Source organism: Sorex araneus, chromosome 8, assembly GCF_027595985.1.
Source record: "Sorex araneus isolate mSorAra2 chromosome 8, mSorAra2.pri, whole genome shotgun sequence".
NCBI lineage: Eukaryota > Metazoa > Chordata > Mammalia > Eulipotyphla > Soricidae > Sorex > Sorex araneus.
Window position 1 is genome coordinate 12,333,713 of NC_073309.1, and position 26,027 is coordinate 12,359,739.

General features: G+C 55.6%; 1 protein-coding gene across 1 annotated transcript in view; it reads right to left on the reverse strand.

Annotated features, from left to right (window-relative positions):
* The window catches only part of CDH3 (cadherin 3), a 52,417-nt gene that overhangs the window by 21,427 nt on the left and 4,963 nt on the right, over positions 1-26,027 (reverse strand). Inside the window, exons 3-5 of the mRNA XM_055145608.1 lie at positions 14,677-14,727; positions 14,057-14,302; positions 13,850-13,955 (exon numbers count right to left, since the gene is read on the reverse strand). Of these exons, the coding sequence (XP_055001583.1) occupies positions 13,850-13,955; positions 14,057-14,302; positions 14,677-14,727 (403 nt within the window). The remainder of the gene's footprint in view (positions 1-13,849; positions 13,956-14,056; positions 14,303-14,676; positions 14,728-26,027) is intronic.

Here is a 26,027-nt window from a genome sequence, read left to right on the forward strand (position 1 = left end):
AGTCCCCAATTACCAGATACCCCCCAAACTCCCAAGGTAAGGAGTTTGAAGGTCAGGAGTTTTCCTTCTCAGCCATGATAAGGAGATGCTGTGTCTTCCTGATGTTCAACCTTACTTGATGTTCTAGCAAAATAAAACCAGCCATCTGTTTGGGACATAATATCCTTCAAATGATCAATCTTGGCTGATTTTCCTGCTGATCTTTGTGCATTTGAGGGGGAAAGTACTGTCAGTTTGAAAGTGTTGTGGCCAAAAGGCAGCTTTTTCAGGAAGGGGGAAGTCTCCTGTGGCTCGTTTTAGGGACCCATCTAGGTCCCAGAGCAAACCAACCTTCTAGCTACGCCCTAGCTATCACTGCTTTGGGTTAAGAAATTGGGCTAAGGATGAGTGTGAAGCCTGTGGAGGTGGCTTGAGAGAAGATTCTGGAATTTATCTTAGTAAAACTATGAAGATGAAGCTCACTTTGCACTTAACGGGCAGCACATGGAATACTTGGGAAACGGGCACTGCTCTACATTGCTGGCAAGCGGAGGGTTGAAACTGAGGCATCCCAACTGACATCCCACCTTTTGCAATTAATTAAGACGCAATTCGGGGGCTGGAGTGATAGCACAGCAGGTTTGCCTTGCATGCGGCTGACCTGGGTTCGGTTCCCAGCATCCCATACGGTCCCCTGAGCACTGCCCCTGAGCACTGCCAGGGGTAATTCCTGAGTACAGAGCCAGGAATAACCCCTGTGCATCAGTGGGTGTGACCCGAAAAGAAAAAAAAAAAAAAGCAATTCAACAAACCCCTTTAACATCCAGAAATCATGCCAGAAATCATCTTGAATGTGACCAAACTACTGTATCGGCAATTATAGTCAGCAGCTCTATCTCCCAACTTTAGGATTATTACTTAAAGAAAAAAATTTCTCAAAGCAACAAAATACTTTCAACAAAATAATTATGTATGTTTCCATCTCTCAAATGTCTGTCCCTAGCCTTAAATGCTGCAAAGGAAAATTAACAAAGAAGAAATTGTGCTCTACAGGGGGGCAGAGAGAACAGGTCGCAAAATAGCCATTTATAGTTTATGAGCCCGACAATTATAACATAAAATATTAATCTTCTCATATTTGTTAGAAGAGTGAGAGATGGATGGAGCTGTGCCTTAGTACCGGGAAGGCAACCAGCTCTCCACAAACCAACGACCTTCCAGGCAAAATGAACCCCCAGCAGAGGGGCAGGTAAGCAGGACCGGGTGTGGGGAGGCTGAAGGGGCGGGGCACGATGGGATGCAATGGGCAGGGCTTCGGGCCCTCCGATTGGTTCCAGAAACGTCCCTTGGCATGCACACAGTACTCCAGCTGCAGCCATGTGCCAGGCTTTCCTTTCTTAAAGTTGAGCCCCAAGTAAGTACCCCCAGCACCGTGGAGGTTTTCCACCGTGTTCGGGGTCTGAGGAGTCCAGTACTGTGCCAGGTCTGCAGCATTTGGCGGTAAGGGAGTCTCCAGCTAACCAGGGCAGCAGCGAGTTTGCAAAGCAACTGGGGGATGCCACGAGCCTGGCCCTTCCGGCAGAGGGGCTGCCAAAGATATTCGAGAAACTCTAGATAGAGGCCTTCACGGACCCTCCGAAGTGGAAGAGAAGGCCGGACAGTTAGGGAAACAGGGCTACACTACAGTGAAACACTCGGACTCGGGCCCCATCCCTCAGATCAGACCTTTGACAAAGGCTTGGTTAGGGAAACACATCTTAGAAGTGACTGACAATGTTACTTTAAAACAACAAAAGTCCTTTTTGCTCTAGGACTGGTGGACTTGCGTTTTGTTTGTCAACCTTTTTGACTTGCGGTCCTAATGAATGTGATTCCCCCCCACTCTGAGTACAAAAGTTTTATGATAACCCATGGTACTGAAGAGAAGCTAAAGTGTGTGTATGTATATATTATATGTTATAATTATGTATCACTGTATCACTATCATCCTGTTATTCATCAATTTGCTCGAGCGGGCACCAGTAATGTCTCCGTTGTGAGACTTATTGTTACTATTTTTGGCATATCAAATACGCCACGGGTAGCTTGCCAGGCTCTGCCGTTCGGGCGAGATACTCTTGGTAGCTTTTTGGGCTCTCCAAGAGGGGTAGAGAAATAGAACCCAGGTCAGCTGCATGCAAGGCAAACGCCCTACCCACTGTGCTATTGCTCCAGCCATAATTATATATATATATATATATATATACATACATACACACACACACATAAGTATATATATACACACACATATATAACCCTGAGCCAGACCCAGTGGTAAGCCCTGAGCACCACTGTGTGTGGCCCCAAAACAACATCATCAACAAGTGGAATATGGGCCAGAGAGATAGTGACTGAGGCCTTCCACACTGACTCAGGTTTGAAACCCAGGTACTGCATATGGTCCCCAAAGCATCGCCAGGAGTCACTCCAGAGCACAGAGCCAAGAGCAGCCCTAAGCACCCTGGGATGTCGCCCTCAAACCTCCCCCAAGTAAAAATTTTGCTTTCAGGTCAACCCAGCTGTGCTCAGGGCTTACTCCCGGCTCTGCACTCAAGAATCACTCGGTGGTGCTGGGGGACCATACGGGGTAGCAGGGGTAAAAGGGTTGGAGGTAACGCCCTACCAGCTGTACTATTGCTGTGGCCCTTAAATTTTTTTTAAAAGTGGGGGACATGTCCATTAAGTGAAGCCTCAAGTTCCACTGCCTCAAGTTCCAGTATTACTTAAAAACAGGATGTGACCATTATGTGGTGAGTTTCAGGGTTCCCTCCCTACCCTTGCGGGCTGCATTCTCCCCTTAGGATCCCCAGAGAAACCCAGGCTGGGCCAGACTCCACCCACAGCACTCAGGGGTTTGGGAACAGGGCTGACCCCAGCTCGGCTGCAGGAGTGCTGGTGGTCTCGGTGATTCCCATCCCCTGGACGGGAACAGCCCCGAGCAGAGAGCACAGTGATCACCCCGGGCCCGGGAGATAGCCAAAGGGCCACGGCTGAGAGCTGCACGCGGTTGGCCCTGCAGAGTGGGGCAAGGCCCTCTGTTTTTAAACTGCTCAGGAGGATAAATGTAAGCCTGGATCCACTTCCGTTCTCCAGAGTGGGCACATGCATATCTCCAGGCGTGGGTTGGGACCAAACAGGAAAGGCTGTGCTTTGAAAAGTGCAACAAAGAATTTTAAGAAGCAAAAATCAGGGGCTGGAGCGATAGCACAGCGGGTAGGGCATTTGCCTTGCACGCGGCCGACCCGGATTCTAATCCCAGCATCCCATATGGTCCCCTGAGCACCATCAGGGGTAATTCCTGAGTGAAGAGCCAGGAGTAACCCCTGTGCATCGCCGGGTGTGACCCAAAAACAAAAACAAAAACAAACAAACAAACAAAAGAAGCAAAAATCAGGGAGATAGCTCAAAGGGCCGGAGCCCATTATGAGAAGAAGCCTGGGTCCAATCCCCCACAATGCATGGTTCCCTGAACACCATGGGGAGCCAGTGCCAGCACTGCAGGGTGTGGCCCCAAACTACCCACCCCATATACACACACGCACGCACGGAGCAGGAAGGTACAAGTAATTGAGAATCCTGAAGTAGGCGTTAAGCTAAAAGTGGACCAGGGCCAGGCCCAACTCCCTACCACAAGCCCCACCCCCATCAACAGGTGGAGTCCTGGACACCCCCAGCACTGCCACGTGTAGTCTGGTGGTCCCGGTACCAGAGGACCCTCACATTGAACGACCAGCCCAGTTGGCGGAGAATTGCTGGGAGTGGCCCTGGGGTCCCCTTGAACACCACCTGAAACTCCCCCGCACACCCAAAAAGAAGAAAAGAGTGGGTCTTAAAGCCCATGCACGCAGCCAACCCAGGTTCAATCTCCGGCATCGATATGGCCCCCTGAGCACCACCAGGAATAATTTTTTTAAATTTTTTTGCTTTTGGGGTCACACCTGGCAATGCACAGGGGTTACTCCTGGCTCTGCACTCAGGAATTACTCCTGGCGGTGCTCAGGGGACCATATGGGATGCTGGGAATCGAACCCAGGTCGGCCGCGTGCAAGGCAAACGCCCTACCCACTGTGTTATCGCTCCAGCCCCCAGGAATAATTTCTGAGTGCAGAGTCAGTAGTAGGCCCTGAACACCGCTGGGTGTAGCCCTGTCTACACCAGAAAAAGACTATGTTCCAGTTTTCTTATCACTGTACCCTAGTACTAATCACTGCTCAGAGTAGGAGGCAGATGGTCAATAACTGAATAGATATTGTGCATGGCAAGTGCCCTACCCACAATACTATCTGTCCGGCCTGGGACTAGTCAGTTCTGAGGCTCAAACCCGGGCCACCCATGCGCAAAGCATGCGCACAGCCTGTTGACCTGTCTCTCCAGCCTAAGGAATGATTTCTAAAGAAGCATATATGTAACTTAGTCCGGCTTTAATAAAGCTGCGATTATTCCCACCACTAACATCTAACATGCTTTTTTTCCCTTTTGATGTTGGGGATGGAACCCAGAGCTCATACATTTAAAGGAGGCATTTTCTCTCTGAGCTAAGCCCCAGTGTTACACGCCTTTTTCACACACTAAGTCATTTAACCCTCACAACAACCTAACGTGACCGTGTTATTCCTTTTTCACAGTTGAGGAAACTATGGCACAGAGATTAAGCAACTCACCCAAGATCCCACAGCATGCAGGAGAACAGACGGGGCCAGACATGGAGCTCTGAGAGAATCACCAGCTCAGCACTACGGACACTGGAAGGCGTGTTTTATGCAAACAATTGTGTATGCTTGAAACGGTGCCATAAATATTAATGTCTCACTCACTTTGCATGTAATGAAGAAATGCAAATTCAAGTTAAAAGTGAAAAAGCCCCATCACTTCCACAAGCTGGGGAGACCAGTGAATTATAAGCGTTTCCCCAGCTCCCTTGTCCACGTATATACATTTCACATATGTTCACATACGAACATAAGGAATGAATCATGGCAGTTAGGAATTATTTTGAGGTTTCTCAAGAATATACCCTTTACATCAATGCAACCGCCCTGTACAACAATGTTTATTGCAGCAGTATTTGGTTTTAAAAAAAAATGCAAAATCGCTTTTGGGGAAAAAGCTCAGAAATGCGTCCTCTTTAAGAATGGAAAAAAAGTTTTCAGCAAAATATTCATTAACTAGGTTTTTGAAATCAGAAGAAAACTTTGTAAATGCACTTCTGCCTTGACTGAATGCCACATTCTCAGGTTCACCCAAGGGAAATACTGTTACAGCTAGTAAACTTGAGTTATGACTTAAAAAGAAACGTTTCTGATATCAGGGACTAAACACAGGGCTTCATGCATGAGGCATGTGCTTTACCGCTGAGCCACATCCCAGCCCTGGAACTTTTTGGGCTTTGTTTTAGTCTAGTGCAGCACCATGATTTACAACAGTGTTAATGACAGGGTTTCATGTGTACGACCTTTCAACACCACACCCTCCCCTCCCCCAGCCCCCACCCCCGCCACTGTCCCAGGGTCCCCTCCAAACCACTCCCCACCCCAGGCCTGAATTTTTTTCAATTTGCTTATTTTGGTGACTCAAATGCTCCTTTTGTTTTGTTTCTGGGTCACACCCAGCTGTTCTCAGGGACCCCTCCTGGAGACCACAGGGATCTTCCTTGATACCTACCCGCTGTACTACTTCTCCAGCCCTAACTGGAGTGAGACGGTTTGCAATGAGTTTGGAGTGATGCTGTGGCTTGGGTGAGGGTTTAAATTCAGGTTCCTCCCCTGTGAAATTAGAATACTACGAACCCCTGAAGAGGGGCGGGGGCACCAGTTCCCAGCCAGGAACACTGTCCAAAGTGTTCACACATTCTCCCCACGCCCAAGGCCACCCTCCCGTCACCCCCACAGCACGGAGGTGTGCGGTCAGGCTTGCGGCATGCCTCCTGTTGTGTGAGCGTAGGGGTGACGGGCACACGATGGAGGAGTGGCCTGTGTGCAGCCGGAACCAGCAGGTCGGAAGAGACACAGAGGGATGAATTACGAGCACCTGCGCCCGACTAGAGGGAAGGGGGCTTTAGTCGAGTTTTGTTTTCTGTATTTTGCTTCCTGGGCCACACCCAGCAATGCTCAGGGCTTCCTCCTGGCAGGACTCAGGGACCCTCTGGGTTCCCAGGTATCAACCCAGCGCTGGCCACATGCAAGGCAAGTGCCCTACCCCCTGAACTGCCGCTCCAGCCCCTTTATTCCAAGTTTGGTGATGTTTTTGTGACCAGAAATATAAGACACTTAACTCTGTTATGTATGCTTCTGGTCAGGTCGGTTTTGTTCTAAATCACGTTACTGAGCCATTAAATGAGAATTTACTGATTTTTAAATGAGAATTTGCTGCTTTCACATCGCAGTAAATCTCCAGCCAACACGCTTAACCCTACACAAACAACATAACCTCCTCTCCAGGTGAAAACAACATAGCCTCAGAGCCATAGTGGGGGTGTGTGTGGGGGGGGTGGGGAGGTTAACAAATCAAAAGCTCCCTCAGCCATTGGGATCCTCAGCCAGGCTGATACAGGACCGGCCCAGAGGCCAAGGGCAATGATCAGTGCATCGGAGCGTGGCGGCGTCCCAGCCGGGAATGCAGAATTCTGGAAGCAGAGAGAGCCCATAAAAGACAAGAAAACAGCAGGTCCTGGAGCCCTGGTGGGAAGCGCCGGCTGCGGCCGACTCCACGGGGAGAAGGCGGGAGCGGGCTGGGGTCCTGTTCTGGCTTGTGTGTGGAAAGCCCGCAAGAGCCTCTTTTCCCCTGCCTAAAGCTACAACAAGACCGGGCTCGTTGGAGAAGGCAGCCAGCCCTCGGCAATCACCCAGGATGGGGGCCGCGCCCCCCCCGCCCCTGCTGACCAGGCAGCAGCCCACCCTGTCTCAGCTCCAGGACTGGGGAAACATGGCCCAAAGGCAGGGACCAGGGCCATCCGCACGGGGACACACAGCTGGGGGGGGACAAGAGAAGCCCGTGGCAGGACCGTGCCCTCGGGCCTGTTCTCACTGCCCGGGCAGGGTGAGCCTGAGGAGCTGAGAACGGGGCCAGACGGCTGCGTTCAGAACGGGGCGGGGCGGGGGGGGCGCACGGTCCCCAAGCAGCCCCAGAGACGGCCAAGGATAAGTTTACTATCGCTACACCGGGGGAATAGCGCTGCACTCAAGCATAACCAGGGTGGGGGCGCCCAGCGCGGAGCCCATCTGCAGTCCCCAGGGCCCGCAACTCCCGGTCAGCCTGCCGCGGCCGGGGGGAGGGGCAGCTGGAGAGGGTTATGGAATGGAGGCGAAAGACCACCCCCAATCTCAGTCCTTGCGGGGGTCCGTCCTGGGGGAGAATAGCTCTGACTCGGGGTACCCAGAGAGGCTCTCCAGGGGGAAGCAGTGCCCCCCCCAACACTCCTGGGGGAGAATAGCTCTGACTCAGGGTACCCAGAGAGGCTCTCCAGGGGGAAGCAGTGCCCCCCAACACCTCTGGGCCCCACCAGCTCAAGAGATCACTGGGGGTTCTTGCCCAGCACGGGGCACTTGGGGTCCCTGAGCCAACAGCAGCCCGACTGGTATATTTACTTCCAGGAAACGGGAGGCCTTGTTCGGGGTTATGGGCACTGTGGGCCTGGCGGGGCTCCGGCCAGCCTGACTCAGGCATGGCCAGGGCGCCCAGAGGTGGGGGTGGGGAGGGCCCCCAGAAGCTGAGAGCAAGGCGGGGGCAGGACGCAGGGCAGCCAGAAGCAGATTCTTCAGTAGGCTGCTATCAGGCCTGGGATCTGAGCCCTCCCCTGCATCTTAGACGCCTGGGGGTCCTGGATATAAGCGCCCTGCCCCCTGCCCCCACGCCAGCCAGCGCCCAGTGATTAGCAGAGGTCTGTGGAGGGAACAGGAATCCGGGGTCAGGCTCTGGGGGCAGAAGTTAACCCTTTCCAGTCCTCGGACTCACTCACCGGACGCCCACCTGGGTTCAGACCCTAAGGCTACCGTCAGCAGAGCGGCCACCTCAGCCTCCCACCCAGTCACCGGGACAGCTAAGAAGGGGCTTCTGGGCACGCGTGACTGCAACCACCCAGCAAGCTCTCAGGAAATGCACTGGGCTGTGTGGTTTGAAAGCCCACCCCTGCCAGTCCTGCGCCCAGGCTGGCAAAGCCAGCTAACTAACCGGAAGAGGGTGAAAATTCAGCACAGGGGGCCGGAGCAATAGCACAGCGGGTAGGGTGTTTGCCTTGCACGCGGCCGACCCGGGTTCAATCCCCGGCATCTTAGATGGTCCCCCAAGCACTGCCAGAAGTAATTCCTGAATGCAAAGCCAGGAGTAACCCCTGAGCATCGCTGGGGTTACTCAGCAAAAAGCAAAAAAAAAAAATGGGGCAAACTGGGAAGGGGGACTGAGAGGTACGGGGGGGCTGGGGTTCAGGTGGGAGGGCACTGATCTCACATGTGTGGGGCCCTGGGTTCAATCCCATGCAGGGGAGCACCTCCCAACCCCCAGCATCTCCTGGTGTGATGCCACTACAATAAGCAGCTACTGGAAAAAAACAAACACTGATTTGTCCAGGGGCTGTACACTGACCTGCAGTGGACCTGGGACCGACTCTCGGGACCACTGGTCCTTCTAGCCCTGCCAAGAGCGATTCCAGAGCCAGGAGTAAGCCCTGTGTACCACCAGTGTGGTCCCCCCCATCCCCGCAAAACAACAACCACAATGAAAACACATTTGTCCGGCCCCTCCACCAGCTGCAAAGTGGCTCCTTCCCTGAGCCTGGGTTTTGTGCGGGTTTTGTCACTGATGTATTCCCTGTCCCAGAACAGTACCCAGCGGCCCCTGATACTGACCAGGACCAAAGTCTCCTTCCAGGAAAATGTCCCCACCTTCAAAATTCAGGGACCCCAGCGGTGGGGCAAAGTAACCAGCACTGACTGGCCTGAAGACAGAGGAAAGTGTTTCTCCCCTCACCCAAAAGTCTCAGCACGAGGCCAGGGGCGAATCCAAAAGATTCCGCTAAGTTCAACACAGAGAAGGTAACTCTCGGTACCCACCACAGTTACAGTTTCCAGTCCAGAGTAATCACAGCGACCGGCAATCACACTCCCAGCCACGCACCTCGCAGGTCAGGGCGGAGACAACCACGTTCACAGCAGCCAACAAACAAACTCAAAACGCCTGTTGACAGGAGGGTGGGTACTACCCTGCAGTGAACACACACACACACACACACAGATTCCTCGACAGCTATACCCAGACACACACAGAGATTCCTCAGTGGCTACACTCAGACACAAAGACACACACACACAACACAGATTCCTTGATGGCTACACCCAGACACACACACAACACACATACACACATATCTCTTGATGGCTACAACCACACACACACACACACACACACACACAGATCCCCTGATGGCTACTACACCCAGACACACACACACACACACACACACACAGATCCCCTAATGGCTACACCCCGAGAGAGGAGTAGGAACTTCGAAGCCCGCTCTGGGGACGCTCTTCCTCTGGGGCCTCCTTCCAGGAGCCTCCATCTGCCACCAGGTGGGAGAGAGGGTTTCTGGGGTGGGCTAGGGAAGGGGGCTCTGAGGGGATGTGGAGCTTCAGCATGTGAGGCCCAGGGAGCTGTGCCCTCATCCTGTCTCCGCCTGCCCTTCCTTTTGCCGGTGTGTGGATGGACGCCCAACTCGGGCGGGGTGACCCTTCTCTAGCTCCTGCCCCTCTGCCCTCGGCTCTGCCTCTGCGCCTGCAGAGACTCGATGGTACTGAGAAGCAGGATGCTGTGCCAAGGGAGGAGTGTCGGGCCAGAGGGGTGAGGGCTGCCAACAGGGATGGACAAGGCTGCCGGCACCTCCAAGCTCCAGTTCCCAAACAGTCACTGCCCCAAGGCAGATCCATCAGGCACTGGGGCCAGGCAGAGGGCTGGGCCTTCACTCCCGACTGCCCAGGAGCCTCGCATCAATTTACCGCCATTCGAGGGTAACGGGACCGGGCAGTTACCACCACTTGCTCTCTGGACAATCCTAGACACAAAAATTGAGATTAGGGGCCCAAGCAATAGTACAGCAGGTGAGGCGCTTGCTTTGCACAAGACTGACCCCCCAGATTTGATCCCTGGCACCCCATAAGGTCCACAAGCCTTGCCAGGAATGCTCCCTGAGCAAGCCAGGAGTAAGCTTTAAGCACAGCTGAAGTGTGGCTTAAGGCCCCAACTCCCCCAAAAAATATTGAGATTAGACCAAAATTTGCCCAAGGGCAAAGATTTTGTTTTGGTCACACTTCAGCTGCAGTTCTTGAACAGTGCCCGACAGAGGCCAATGCAAATATGTTTACTGAAATAAGGGGGCTCGGTTTTTTTGTTGTTGTTGTTTTTGTGCCAGGGATGGAACCCAGGACCTCGCACATGTAAGGCAAGTGCTCTACGGCTGAGCTACATCCCTGATCCCAGGGCCTCCAAAATTACAGGTAATTTTTACACAAGTTAAAGTTGGCAAAACTGTCTTGAAGTTACCTCACCCTCAGAGTCCTCAGTGAATTTTGAAGTTCCCTCCCAAAGCTAATGAGGGTTGGCTTTAATCTCAGCTCAGCGCAGGGTGACTGAGCCTCCTCGAGGGCCCTAATGGAGGGCCAGAGTGGTTTTACAGCAGGCTCCCTGCATGCAGGAGGTCTAGCCCCCGCCCCCTATCCCGCCTCCTCCCACCTCTGGGGAAGTGGGATCCCCTGACAGCGGTGGGGTTCTGCCCCGGCCTCCTCCACAGGAACGACTCACTCTCCATCTCCCTGGGCCCATCACTAGGACACGGGCTACATCCATATCCTCTGGATGTGTTGCTGGAAAAACGCTCTGATGGAAAGGAACCAAAGGCTAACTGCTCTGGGGCCAGGGAGCTGTTACTGGTGGCCGGGGGATTCAGGGCCCCCACCTTCCATCTCACTCTCCCCACCTCCCGTTTCCTGGAAGTAAATATACCAGGCAGGAAACTGGCAGTTGGAAATTGCCCTTGGGGGCCCAGCGGGACACTCCTTCGAGGACTGCATGAAACCGGCTCTGTGTTTCATCACCTGCCAGGTGGCAGAACCTCCCAGGGTGGCTGTGATTCACACCACTAAGGACGGACTAGGATTCCGGTCAAGCCGGGGCACCGGGCTGATACCCAGAGGGAAAAGTCTTGTCTGCAACTCTGAGAGCAGTACCAGGGCCTTTGAGCGGAGGGAAGGGAATCTTTTAAGCTCTTCCTCTGTTGCTCCACCTTTATAACCCCCAGCAGGGCTGGGTTACAGGGTTTCTGAAGTCCCAAATCAGAGATTAAGAGCTCAAGTTGTTTTAATATTTACCTTCCCAGCTTCAAGAGAATGTCAGGAGGATAAAGCAAGCTCAGAGCTGTGGCAGGGCTTTGAAGAGCAAAGTGCACATACAAACAAGGTATTAATTATATCAGATAATTTCCTTGAGCTCAACTTCACAGACACCTGTGATATTCATAACCCAGGGCCAACAGAGCCAGCTTCTCTTTTGCAATATGGAAACTGTTGTCTGCTTGGCCAAACTTGTGAGTGCACATGTACCCTCAGGATAACCCTTTCAACGTGCTGGACCCATGCTGGGTGCTGAGGGGAGATGAGAGCTGGGATGGAGGGAGGAAGATGTTGGGGCTCGCTGAGGATTAAGGAAAGCAATGCCAGAATTTGGGGTGCGGGCGGGGTAATTTATTAGAACCAACTGGGTCCGGAAACTTTGTTTTTTTCTTTTTTGGGTCATACCCAACAATGCCCACGGGTTACTCCTGGCTCTGCACTCAGGAATGACTCCAGGCGGTGCTTGGGGTACCATACAGGATGCCGGGGATTAAACCTGGGTCAGCCACGTGCAAGGCAACCACCCTACCCGCTGTGCTATTGCTCTGGCCCCTGGGTCCAGAAACTTGCACTTTATTTTTTTGTTTCTTTTGGGCCACACAGCCACTCAATTCTGGCTCTGCACTCAGGGATCTCTTCTGGTAGGGCCTCAGGGGACCTATCGGGTGTCAGGGATCAAACTTGGGTCGGGCCTGTGCAAGGCCAGCACCCTCCCCGCTGTACCACCATCACTCAGGCCCCCCTCGCACTCAGTTTAATAAGAAGGCTGACGCCTCCTTCAGAGGATTCTGCTCGGCTCTGCCTTCCTGCCCGTCATGTGGTCAGGAAGCCGCAGGCCGGCCAGGCACTTCAGCCCACCCTCAGCTCTACAATCCAGGTGGGCTGCTGGCATGAACCCACCCTTTCACCAGCATAAACCAGACACATCTGAGAGCAAGCAGAATTTTCTCAGAAAGCCTCGAAATGCCTTCCTGACGTCACCAGGAAGCACTCGCCAACCGGACCGTGAAAATGAAAATACCTGATCCCCGAGTCCCCTCCACCACCTCAGCTTTAGTTAGTGACAGTTAATCTGCCGCTTCTCAGGGGAAAGCTAAGGCGGAGGCTGCCATGGGGGGAACTTGACAGTGAGTGCGAGGGGTCTTGATCTGGCAGGGGTTGGATCGGCAATAAAGCGTCCTCGGGGAGCCGGAATTGAATCTGGGGCCTTGCCCAAGTTAACATTTTTACAGGTTGGCTGAGTTTCAGTTCGTTAGCCAGTCAGTAATAAACCCCTGTGTAGGAATTTCAAATTTATGAGGCATGGCCTCTTAATGCCTCTCCCCAGCTCCCTGCAGCCAAGAGTTTAAGGAGCTCAGCCTAGCCTGGGTGTTAATTGTTTTTGTCAACCTGCAGAGTATTTAGGAAAGGAAGAGGAAGAAAGAAAAAAGCCTCCACACACTCAAAGGCCCCCCAATAGGCTTTGGGAGAAACAAAGGTGGGGTGTTCAGTCCCCAAGGAGGGAAATGCTAGCAAAGGGCTCATTTGTCCCCAAAGCCAGGTACACTGAGCGACATGCACACCTCACACCAGGCTCCAGTTAAGAAAACCCGGTAAGGCCCAAGAGATGGCAGGGCGGGCCCTGCACCCCTACTCTACCAACCGGAATTCAGCCCTGGCACCTCATATGGTCTCCCACTCCCACTCCCACTCCGGGAGCCAGGAGTGATCCCTGAGCACTGCCGGATGTGTTTCCAAAATAAAATACAAACACCGGCTTGCGCTGATCTCCCCCCAAGTCCTGGAAGGAGGGAAAGGACCCCTAAGAGCTCCTAGGTCTCAGAACATAAGGATTCTCCGCACCCAAGTCACTAACTACCGTGCTCAAGGGGGCAAATACTTGGGAAGTCCAAGACCAGAAATGCGCCTGGCCTCCACCCGGCGCCCACCCCCCTCCCCAGGCACCCTAACATTCCAGCTCCAAGGCGCGGGGCGTGCGGAGGCGGGGAAGCGGCCTGGGTATGTGAGTGGGGGGCGTGCGGCGTGCGTGACGGCCGCAGCCCAGGTGTGCCAGGCCCGGCACTGGGACGGCGGCACTCCGGGAAGGGCAGGGTTAAGAGTGCATTCCAGCTGCCGGGGGAGAAGGGGGGCGGCGGGGGAGCGCCGCGCGAAGAAGAGAAACAGACCTGGTCTGTCTGTCGGAGACACAAAGCCCCGTGGACAAAGGGGCCCGAGAGGGGCGAGGGGGCCGCCGGGGGGCTCGGCGCATCCCCACACCTGCACGGGGGGTGAGGGAGGAGGGAGGGCGGCGCATTCCGCCGCGGGGGCGAACTTCCAACGTCCCGGCCGGCCTGGCAGCTCCGCGGAGGGGCCCCTTCCAAGGACCCAGCCGGGATGCCCCCCGCGCCAGCTCTCCGCGCGCAGACCATGTGCGCTGGTCCCCGCCCCGGCCCGCGCCCCCTCCCCGGGGGTCTCACCGTGGCCCCGCTCCTGGAGGGGGTCCAGCTCCGCGCCTCCCGCCGGCAAGGTCACTTCGGCCTCGGCGAAGCCCGCCCAGCGGGGCGGCCAGCAAACCTGCTGCGCCTGCGGGGAGAGGGCAGAGGAGGGTCGGGGTCACGGCGGGGCCCGGCTTGCACCCCTCTCCGGGCGCGTGCCCCCCGGGAGCGAGCGGGGGGGCGGCGTACCTGCAGCAGGAGGAAGAGGCGGGCGAGGAGGGACGCAAGAGGCACGTTCGCGGGGAGCCCCATGGCCGGAGACAGCGGTGGCGGCGGCCGCGACGGCGGGCGCGCCAGGCTCGCGGGGCCCTCGGAGTGGTAGTGAGCAGCGCGGCTCGCGGCCGCCCGCGCGGGCCCAGGTGAGCGCAGGTGCGCGCTGATTGGCCCGCGCCGCCAGGCCACGCCCCCTCGCAGGTGGGGCCGCGGCGGGCGGGGCTGGGGCCCGGGCCCGGCGGGGACCTCTCGGGGTTTCTGGGCCGGTCCCGTGCTGGGACCCCAGGCCCGGACTCGCGGGTTCGAGGGTTCCGAGGAGGGAGCATCAACACCATCCCCCACCCAAACCCCGCCCCAAGCCTTCAGCCCGCGCAGCCCTCGAGGAAAAAGGTTCCGGTGCCTCGCGGTTACCGCGGACAATGGGGAGCCGCGTGTGCGCCCCGCTGGACACCGGGGTTCGGGCTGTCCCCAAGGCGCGCTGTATCCAAAGCTTGGGCCGGGGCTACCGTAGGGGGCTCCCCCTTCCCACGCCAACCCTCTCCGAGGCTGCCAGGTAAAAGAGTCAAACTCAGCTGTGTCCCCCGGGACCTCGTTACCATCTCTGCTACACCCGCGGCAGAACCGTAACTTCCCTCGCACACCCCAACCTAGAGAGGAGGGACGAGTTCAGAAGCCCGCTGGCGCCTAGGGGTGCGAGGGAAGGGGTGGGGGTGGTCCCCAGCCCCCAGCGTCTCCAGCAAGCCCCTCCCCGCCGCCAAGGAGAAATAATAAACGACTTCCCCCTTTACGAGAGGGAAGTCAATAAAGGAAGTTTGAGGCCGGGTTGTGTGGGTGTTACAACGTCGGCACACGAGGGACACCCACCCCCACCCCCGCGCGCTCCTCCCCAAGCCGCCCCCAGGACCCCCGGAGCACGCCCGCCACTCTGCAGCTCAGATGCAGAGACTGGGGGATTCTCCTACGGATGCTGCGGTCCCGGGGCTAACCTGGTGCCCTGCGTCCCCCTGGTCCAACCCGTGCTTAAGCCAAGAGGAGGCCGGCTTCAGCCCTGCGACTGTGGACGTCCCCCTTCCAGTTGGGCACCCACTGGATTTAACCCTGCTCCACCTCCCTCGCTGTGGCCTCACCCACCACCCCACCACCCCACCCCCCAGCCCGTCCTCGGTTCTGCCTGCGTCAAACCGGGCAGATCGAACATCTGCCTTCGCAGTGCGAGGACGAGGGAGCGGGTACACACACGGGCCAGCGCGAGCAAATCAGCACTGCGAACACGCTCGGGGCACTTTCTGGCACAGGGCGAGCTGCCCCCGGGCCGCCTGGTACTATCTGGCTTGGGGATGCGGCTCATTTCGCCTCTGCCTCGCAAACTCTTTCCTCCGCGGAGCCCCGACATTCCGCAAGCGAGAGAAACCGAGGAAATGCTGGGATCTTTTCACACGGTGGAGGGGAGAGCGGGCGATGGGCACCTGGTGTGCCGGGAGCGCTCGGTGTGCCCGGGCGCGCGGTCCCGGAGATGAGGGCTTTGTGGCGCACAGGGAAAGCCCAAGGTGGCTCAGCGACCTCTGTGTCCCGCTGCGGCACCCCCGCTCCCCGCACCCGCCGGGGGCAATCTGCGCGCCTCGGGGGGTTTAGACACCCGCTCCCGGGTGCACGGTGCGTGGCAGCGCAAGCCCCTGGCGGTGCCCGGTGGCCCCGCCTCTGCTCGCCTCTCCAGCTCCCCAGCGCCCGCTCGGAGCCAGATGAAGTCATTAAGCGGACAGTTAAACACCAACGAGCCTCGGGATCCAGGCCCTAATTAAGTAAACACCCGGCTGGAGGGCTGTAGAGCGCGCTCATTTCCGCCTCCTGGCTCTCAGAGTTCCCCGCGCGGGCGGGGAGAGCAGAGAAACTGAGAGTCAGCTCTTCTGTCTGCGGCTTGGACCGCGCTCGCTGGCTTCTCCCCAGCTTCCCTGCTTGGTCGTTCATTCATTCGACAAATATTTGCTGCGGCTGTCCGCGCGGCCCAGCACTGGAGATATAGCAGCAAACCAAAGACACATCCGTGGGCATCCTTAGATCTTCCATCCCAAAGGGGCGGGGGGAGGGCTGGAAAATAACATGTCAGATGACCCTCTGTGCTGTGTGGAAAATCAGAGACAGAATGGGAGAGGTGATGCACCTGAATAAAGATCGATCGGGTGGGAATTGCCAACCAAGTGTGATCCTGCTAATGTTTCCGCCTGGGTCCTGGCAGGAGGCTGCATTCAGCTTCTGGGGTTCAAATCTTATTTGCAGGGACACATCCAGCAGTGCCTACTCCTGGCGGTGCTTGGGGGACCATATGGGATGCCGGGAATCAAACCGGGTCGGCCGCGTGCAAGGCAAAAGCCCTACCCACTGTGCTATCGCTCCAGCCCCTGGGGTTCAAGTCTTAGTGGAGGGACTGGAGGAAGAGGCAAGGCTCCAAACAGGGGTGCTGAGGCCTTGGGGGGAATCAGCTACAGCAGAAAATACTAAGGACCGAAGGGAAAAAATGTGAAAGTGGTGTTTTCAGAAGTCAGGGAGTTGGGGGCCGATCCAGAGAGAGGAGGACCGCCCCTCCCAGATGAAGCTTTGGTCTAAGAAGGGCCACGGGCAAGCCAGGACAGGGAGGGTTCGAGGAACAGAGGTTCCAACTTCTCCCTTTGCCTTTCCCAGACAGGAGCCCAGGAAAGCCCAGCAGGTGGGGTGTACTGGGGTCCTTGGCCCCAGGCACAGAGCAGGGCAGAAAGTGGCTGACAAGGGAGCTAGAGATCTGAACAAAACCTGGGCGGAATAAAGGAGCAAGTTAAGGCTCCCGATAAGAGAGGAGCCAGGCAGAGAAGCCTGGGCAAAGGCCCTGAGGCAGTGAGGGAACAGGAAACTGCAGTGGGCCTGGAGGAGAGTGAGCTAGTAGGAAATGAGTCAGTCGGGATGGGGAGCGCATCTTGCCCAGCCCCAGAGGCCTGGAGCTTTGCTGTAAGGAGCTCTGACTCCTGGTAGAAACTTGACTGGCAGGCAGAGAAGGGGAGTCGGGAGTCCACGGGGCAGACAGGCAGGAGTGGTCAGGTAAGCGGGATTCCGGGATTGTTTCAGTCATCCTGCCGGGACAGGCTTGGGTCAGAGCTGTCACCATCACGGGGAGGATGCAAAGGGATTTGGCTGAAAACAGAAAACAGGCGAGACTCGAAACCCTGCAATGCGTGCGCAGCCTGTGGGACTGTCACCTGGTGCAGCCACCGAGAAAGCTGGGAGGAGGGGGCTTAAGATCATTTAACCTTTCAAGGCCACTCCCGGGGAAAGACCCCAAAGAACTGAGTGCAGACTCAGCAGGAGAGCCGTACAGCTGTGCTCTAAGAGTATCTCGCACAGTGGTCAAGAAGCAGATGGAGGGCCGGAGCGATAGCACAGCGGGTAGGGTGTTTGCCTTGCACGCGGCCGACCCGGGTTCAATCCCCGGCATCCCATATGGTCTCCCAAGCACTGCCAGGAGTAATTCCTGAGTGCAAAGCCAGGAGTAACCCCTGAGCATCGCTGGGTGTGACCCAAAAAAAGCAAAAAAAAAAAAGAAGAAGAAGAAGATGGGGGGGGGCGTTGGGGCTAGAGGGATAGTATGGCGGGTAAGACGCTTCCCTTGCAGGCCAATCGACCGGGGTTTCAATCCCTGGCACCCCATAGGGTCCCCCCAGCCCTCCAGGAGTAATTCCTGAGTGCAGAGCCAGGAGCAAACCAGAGCCAAGAGTCCTGTTGGGTGTGGAAAACAAAAAGTAGTGGTCAGAGTGATAGGACAATGGGAAGGGCGTTTCCCAGAATCTAGCTGGGTTTGATCCTTGGTACCCCATATAGTCCCTCCCTGTCACCCCCATCCCACCTGTCTGGAGGGATCCCTGAGCTCAGAGCCAGGAGTAAGCCCTGAGCACTGCCAGGTGTAGCCCCTCCCAAACAAAACAAAAACAAAAAGAAGCAGAGGTGGCTGGGTATCCTTAGTGGATGAGTGGATAAAGTGAATGCTTTAACTGGTAACACTCCTGGCTTTGCAAGCAGTAAAGAGGCCAGTGGATCTACTTAATGCCACTGGGCTGCATGTTATATCTATTTACCACAATTTAAAAAAAAAACCTTTTACAAGAGGAAGTGATAGATTCTGGGTTCAGTTCTGTGGGTGCTGCGGGCAAGAGTGGCTGAAGGTTTGGATCTGGGCCCTGAGCAGCCAGCAGCGTGGCCGTGCCAGCTCCTGAGCCTGGGGAAGGACACTGGGTGCCCCTCAGATCCCCTGAGCCCGTGGGCCCCCTCCCTGGCTGCTCTGCGCTGTGTCCTAGCAGCCTGCGCCTGCAGCAGGAGTCCCTCTGCAGCCTCCAAGGAAGCTTCCAGGGAAGTGCCCAGGAGATCACTTCCCGGCGCAGCCAATGAGCACCAGCGCGGGCATCTTGCTTCCCCATCCTGCCCCTGGGACTGGGGAGAAAGCACCCGGAGGACCTGGGCTGAAGTCATGCCCTGCGTGGGTGGTTCTGGGACCTCGGGAGAGAAAGAGAGAAGAGAAAGAGGAAAAAAGAGAGATAGAGAGAGAGAGAGAGAGAGAGAGAGAGAGAGAGAAAAGAAAGGACAGAAAGAAAGAGAGAGGGGCCAGAGTAATGATAGCACAGCAGGTAGGGTGCCTGTCTTGAGCCCGGCTAACCCGGGTTCGACCCCCGCTTTCTATATCATCCCCTGAGCCCAGCCAGGAATGAGCCCTGAACACCACCACCTGTGGCCTCAAAACAAAAACACAAACAAGAAAAGAAATGAAAAGAAAGAGAGAGAAATAAAGAGTAAGAAAGAAAAAACAGAGAGACAGAAAGGAAGAAAGTTTGAAAAGAAAAGGCAGGGTCAGAGGGATAGCACAGTGGGTAGGGGGGTTTGCCTTTCACACAGCAAACACAGTTTGATCTCCAGCATCCCCTGGGGTCCCCTTTGCCTGCCAGGAGTGATCCCTGAGTGCAGAGCCAGGGGCAAGCCCTGAACACCGCTGGGTGTGGCCCAAAAACAGGAAAAAAAGAAAAAGGCAAGCACACGTATGAGGCCCTGAACTTGAGCCCTGACGCTGCAAAAAAATAAGAAAAAAAAAAAACTAAGAAATTCTGGGCCTGGAGAGATGACTCAAAGGACTGGACTGCAGGCGTGGTCCCCACGCTGCCAGGACAACCTCTGAGCACCAAGCATGGGGCTGAAAGTAAGGCTTGAGAACTACGGGGTGTGGTCCAAACCCACCCATCCCAGACCCCTGCAAACGGGCTGGAGAAGTTGTACTGAGGGTAAGAGTCAACCTTGCCTAGCACAGGGCTGACCCAGGCTCATCCTCTGGCATGCCGTGAGGTCCTCCAGGCACCGCCAGAAGGGACCCCTGCGCGCAAAGCCAGGAGAAAACCCTGAGCAATACTACATGGGGCCCCAAAATAAACAAGACAGGGGCTGGAGCGTTAGCACAGCGGGTAGGGCGTTTGCCTTGCATGTGGCCGACCTGGGTTCTAATCCCAGCATCCCATATGGTCCCCTGAGCACCGCCAGGGGTAATTCCTGAGTGAAGAGCCAGGAGTAACCCCTGTGCATCGCCGGTGTGACCCAAAAACAAAAACAAAACAAAACAAAAAACCCAAAACCAAAATAAATAAGACAAAAAAAGAAGGAAAGAAAATGCACCTTCCATTTGCTTTCTGTCAGCGTTTCTTGTATATTCCTTTATTTAGGGTGGGAAGAATCAAACCCAGGGCCTCACACGTGCTCTGTGGCTGGGCACGTCCCCCAGCCCATGTTTCTCCCTTAACTCCTGCTGCATGGCTGGTGCGGCTCCTTCCCTGCTCACATCTCCGCTTCCTCCCTGCTGGAAAGCTCCCTCCATGGGGCTAGGGGTCGGGTGGTCAGAACAGACCTTCCCCAGAGGTCCCGCCCTTACCCCCATGGCATTCAAGCCTGGAGAACCCTGAAAGATAGATTCCTGGGCTTCTGCCTGTGAAGACAACTGCCTGGATCCCGGGGGAGGCGCTAACTCACCTCGGAGCACCCCCTAGATGAGGAGAAGGATCCCCAAGAGAACCCCTGTCCTTCCCCCTGGGGGAAAGACTGCTCTTCACCAGAGAAAACTGCGGCACCCACTCACAGAGGGTCCCTGTCCTCCTCCCTGAAGCACTGCCCGCACTCTAGGTGTGGGCCTGTCCCCCCACCTGGCACACAGCCCCCTCCTCCCCGAGGCCGCCTTTGCAGACACCCGCACACAGAGGGCTCCTTCCCCCATCACCCCTGCGCTGGCTTCTCAGCACCCTCCAATTCATTCGTACATATATAATTTATTTTTTGAGAGGTCACACACACAGTGATGATTAAGGGCAGGCCTCTGGAGTCACACTGTCTGGCTTTGAATCCAGAGTCCCAAACAGCCTGGAGACCTAGGACGAGTGGCTTTCCATTTCCTTGTGCCTCGATGTCCCCATCTGTAAAATGGGAGACGCACGGTAAGGTAATCCCTCCCCCAACGGCCCCAGGCTGTGAGGTAACGTCTGTAACGCACCTGAGGGCTCAGGGCCAGTGCCCTGCATTCTTTACCTCTCTCCTCCCCGGAGTGGAGACAAGACAGGGTTGTCCTGTGATCATGGCTACGCCCGCAACACAAACTGGATACTCAGGTGTCTATGGAATGAACGAAATCCACAGGGTAAGTCACTGCGTGCAGGGCAGGGCCAAGATGCTAAGAAGCAGAATCTGTGGGGCACCCCGCCCGCTCTCGAAGCTGACATGAGACGCAAGAGCTTAGAAAGGCAAAAGGAGTTTGCAAAGTACTAATTGTACAAGTTCTGGGAGAGACGGGAAGAGACAGGATTGGGGTCAACGTCCTGTCTTACACTCTACTGACTCCTAGCACCACAGATGGTCCCCTGAGCATCACCAGAAGTGACTCCTGAGCATGGAGCCTGGAGTAAAGCCAGCCCCACCCCACCCCCAACAAAACAAGAACAAAAACGAAAGAGTTACGGGAACAGGGAGATGGCTCAAAGGCCTGAAGACCTTGCCTTGCAGGCCGGAGCCCCAGGTTTGATCCATGACACCACATGGTTCCTCAAGAATGGTCAGGTGTGACCCCCGAATGCAAAAGAATCGAAATTGTAATAAAATGAGTCCTTGGGGGCTGGAGAGAGTGCGAGTGGTGGAGTGCATGTCCAATATGTTGGATCATTGGTACCGCTTGCACCACCCCCGACCTGGCCTCTGGCCCAAGCATTGTGAGGCCCCCAGTATCGTGGGTGTGGCCCTTATAAAAATTAAAGTGAACTCCTACCATTTCCTGTACCACTGGTTACAGACTTTCTGGAAGCGCCTCCGTGCGTGATCTCATCCTGATTCTCACAACTCTGCCATGGCTCATCGTATTTCCATTTCATGGACGAGGAAGTTGAGGTTCAAGCCCACACCTAAGCCTCACTGGCAGGGCAGAGGCACAGCCACTACACAACCCAAACCTCAGTCCAAATCGCCTCCCTCCGGAGCTCGAGAGTCAGTTGCCAACCTGCTTCCCGTACACGTTTGCTGAGAGAATGAATGCGGGGCGCAGGTTTTTGGCATGTTAGCAGGAATCCGCAATATCCAAGAACCTCTCACCCTAAACATACTTGCGTCTGGTCCAAGGCTGAATTCTTTCTGCCCATTTTTGGTAGCACAATTCCCAGCGCTTTGCTCCCACAGAGCGCAGGGCCGGCACCCCCAAGGCAAGTGGGGTGTCTTCCAGCCTCTTCTAGGAAGCCGCCTGGAAACTGTTTCCGGCCCCTCCCCTGGCCCGTATCTACCAAGGCCTCCCCGTGTGACTTCTTTGTTTCTGTTCCCCAGCGCTGCCCGGGACCCTCCCTTCTGCCCCGGGATGCGAGCGGCTGCTCTGGCCGTCCTGTGCGTCCTGGGAGGTGCTGGAGCAGCTGCTGCCCGCTGAGAAGCCTGGCCCCAGCCCCGCTGCCTCCAGCCCTGCGCTCGCGGCCTTCCATCCTGGTGATGTTCGCAAAGGCCTGAGCTGTCACTTTCCAGAGACCAGAGGCCGAGCATTTATGTATGCGTGTATGTCGAGGGAGAGGAATCGATTAATCAATAAGCACTCACGGGGCCCTGCAGCCCGTGCTTGGCTGGGATCTAGACACTCGGAGACGGCAGGGGAGGGAACCCTAGAGGAAAGGGCCGCCAGCACAGAGCACCGGACAGCTGTCCTCGGGGCCCTCACTTCCTCAGCCGGGGCCCGGCGCATGCATGTGGCTTCCCAGGCTCGCTGAGGGGTCACTTCCTTCTAGGGCCAGCCAGCGGGAGGCACGGGCAGGAGGCTGGCGGTGGGACAGGGCAAGAGCAGAGCATTTCCTCCCCTGCAGTGGCTGCTTCTGGTCTGCAGCGCCTGCTCTGGCTGTGGATCTCTGTTCAGCCCGGGGTCTAGGGCCCCCAGCCTTCCCTGGCCTTGCCCTGGCAGAGGGGTGGAGGGCTTCCAGCTCCCTCAGCCCACCCCTCCCCTCCACGCTAGCCCTTCTGCTTCAAGCAGCTCGGGGTTTGGTCTTCCTGACCGAGCCCTCATGGTAGGAGAGTTCAGACTTCCACGAGACTAGGGGCCAGACTCTGTCCTTAGGTATAAGCATTAATTTGACATTCACCATTGCTTCAGAGTTCTTTTTTTTCTTTTTTTTGCTGCTTTTTGGGTCACACCCAGTGATGCATGGGGGTTACTCCTGGCTTTGCACTCAGGAATTATTCCTGGCGGTGCTCGGGGGACCCTATGGGGTGCTGGGAATTGAACCCTAGTCGGCCGCATGCAAGGCAAATGCCCTACCCACTGTGCTATCGTTCCAGCCCCTCACCATTGCTTCAGGCACAGAGTTCCGTCTCCCCAAACTGGGAAGCATATCAACAATCCCCCGACTCCCCGGGAAGCAGATGGAAAAGCAAAGGGGGTGGCAGCCTGTGGACTCCGAACGTGTCATCTTGGACGCAGCAAACCCGACAGCCCTCTGCGAGCTGGGGCTGACCTCGGTCGGCGATGAGGACACCCAGGCCCAGGCCGGGAATGTGAGCGGTGCCAAGGACGCCACTTTCTCCTCCTGCCGCCTTCAAGGTCACCCGGCTGGCCCTGATGTTTGGACTTGCTCCTCCCGGGGCCATCTGAAGCCTCTTTTTATCAGGACTGTTTTGGAAAATTCGGTATGTAAGCAGACGTGGATGCAGAATTACTGAGTGGCTGATCAGTGTTTGGGGGGCCGTTAGAGTGGCTCCATCTCTTCTTCGGGATAACTGTAGGGAGGTGACTGACCTTCCCACATTCTGCCTTCCTCCTTCTGATCAAGTCCAGAGGGGAGCCAAGAATCTGTTTTTTTCTTTTTTTTTGGCTTTTTTTTGGGTCACACCCAGCAATGCATAGAGTTACTCCTGGCTCTGCACTCAGGAATTACTCCTGGTGGTGCTCAAGGGACCATATGGGTTGCTGGGAATCGAACTCGAGTTGGCCGCATGCAAGGCAAATGCCCTACCCACTGTGCTATTGCTCTAGCCCCAAGAATTTGTTTTTTTCTAATAGGGGTTTGGACCCCTTTGTTCCAGGGGATCTGATATTGGGAAAATAGGATTGAACTCCCAAAGCCCAGATTAGAACAGACTTTTATAAATCTCCTAAGAATTGGATTTTATTTTTGTCTCTACCTGCTCACCTCACTGCCCTTTACCTGACAGTCGTGCCTGGAATATAGCAGGGGCTTAACGAAGGTTATGTGAAGGAAATGGCAGTAATGCGCTCTCTCTCTCTCTCTCTCTCTCTCTCTCTCTCTCTCTCTCTCTCTCTCTCTCTCCTCTCTCTCTTTCTCTCTCTCTTTCTTTCTCTCTCCTCTCTCTCTCCTTCCTTCCTTTCTTCCTTTCTTTTTCAGTTTTAGGGCCACACCCAGCAGTGCTCAGGGCTCACTCCTGGATGGGCTGGGGGACCATAGGGGCTGCCAGGGATTGAACCCGGGTCAGTGGTATGCGAGGCAAATGTCCTACCTGCTATATTTCTCCAGCCCCAGAGTAACGCTTTTTCTTGCACAGTGAACACATTTTCTGTGCAGTTATCCCCGGGTGAGTGGTGAGTGTACAGGACAGAGATAAAGGTCCTCATTTCACAGGAGATGAAAACCGAGTTCAGAGGGACTGGGTAACATCACTTAGCTAAGGAAAAACACTTCCCACAAAATTCTGTCCTCCCAAATGACAGGGTGAAGGGCAATAAAAGGGGACACAGAGGGATGAAGCAAAGAGGAACACAACACCACCAAACACAGGTGAACTGGCCCGAGGAGGAAAACAGCAGGGAGCAGGAGTCTGGAGGCAGCAAACGCCAGGGAATCTGCAGGCTCACTGCCAGCTGCTCCCCGGGGAGTGACACTTCTCCTCCTATGTCATTAAGTGAGGAACTTGGTGCATCTTATGCCAGTTTTCTGGGGTATTTTTTGGGGGGGTTGGGGGCACACCCAGTGATGTTCAGGGGTTACTCCTGATTCTGCACTCAGTAATCACTCCCGACAGTGCTTGGGGGACCCTGTGGGCTCCTAGGGATGGAACTCAAATCGGCCACATGCACGGCAAACGCCCTCCCCACGGCCTGTCCCTCTGGCCCTTGCCACGGCTCCTCTAGCCTTTCTCCTGCTCTCCTGCAAAACCTGGCTGAGTGCTGCCACGGCTGCCTTGGCATTATCAGCAGCTCGGTCTTGTACAACTTCAGAATTTTTGTTTGCCTGTTTGGTTTTGGGGGTCACAGCTGGTGGTTTTCTGGGGGGTCCTCCTGATTTAGTGCTTCTGGCCATGCATGGGAGGTGAAATCGAGGCCTCCAGCATGAAGCGTATGTGCCAGCCCTTTGAGCTACCTCCCCAGCTCATAAACTTCCGAGCCTGGTCACGACGCATCAGCCTTCCCACTGCGCTCTGGCAAGGTCCTTCCTTGTCTTGCGCCCCTCCCTGCCCCCCCAGCACCCCCCCCCCCACACACACACACAGGCACCTCTAGAACATCTCCAGATGCCTCTAAGGGCTTCGACTGGGCCAGAGGCTATTTGGGGCACTGGCCAAACAGGAGGCCAGTGCCTCAAATGATTGAGGACATTTTTATGGCATCTAAAATGAGCAGGTAGAGATGTCAACAAACCAGATTATTATCATCATCGCCAGTGTTGAGGCAGGAAGTAGTAAGATGTCACTGGGGCAGCCCTTTCTTGAGAGAATGGGCCCAGTAAATGCTCTCAGCAGGTGACAAGCAAGGCAAGACCTGCAGGCTGGGAAGGAGGGAGCTGGCTGTGGAAAAGCTGAGATTAAGTTTTGCTCTGTTTTGCTTAATTTGGGGTTTGGAGGCCACCCACGGCAGTGCGCAGGGTCATTCCTGTGGGACTCAGGGGACTGTGCTGCACCAAGGCTCACACAACGTCCCAGAACTCTAACCCAGCTTTCAGAAAGAAGAGCAGCGTCAAGCTTTAAGCAGAAGAAACAAAGGCTGGGTCCACACGGGCTTCATGCCCCGGCGCTCCGGACCCCCTGCCCGCCTCGCCCAGTGCCCTGGCATGGGAGCGTTCTCTTTCTTGCTAGACTTATCTGTATATTTTATTTAATTTTTGTTTTGGTTTTGGTTCTGGGTCACAGTCAGTAGAGCTCAGGGTGTACTCCTGGCTCTGTGCTCAGGGATCACTCCTGGCCATATGGGATGCCAGGGATCAAACCTAGATCAGCCGTGTGCCAGGCAAGCACCCTACCCGTTGAACTATCGCTTCGGCCCCTCTAGTTGTTTTCTGTAAGGAACGTGTGTTAGTTATGCATCAAAACTCAGTTTTCTCTGAACCCTAATTTCTCAAAGCGCCTAAACCAAGACGTAGTGATCAAAACAAGAAAGGGGTTGGGGATATGGTTCAAGTGGTTCTGCACACACCTCGGATGTGTGAGGCCCTGGGTC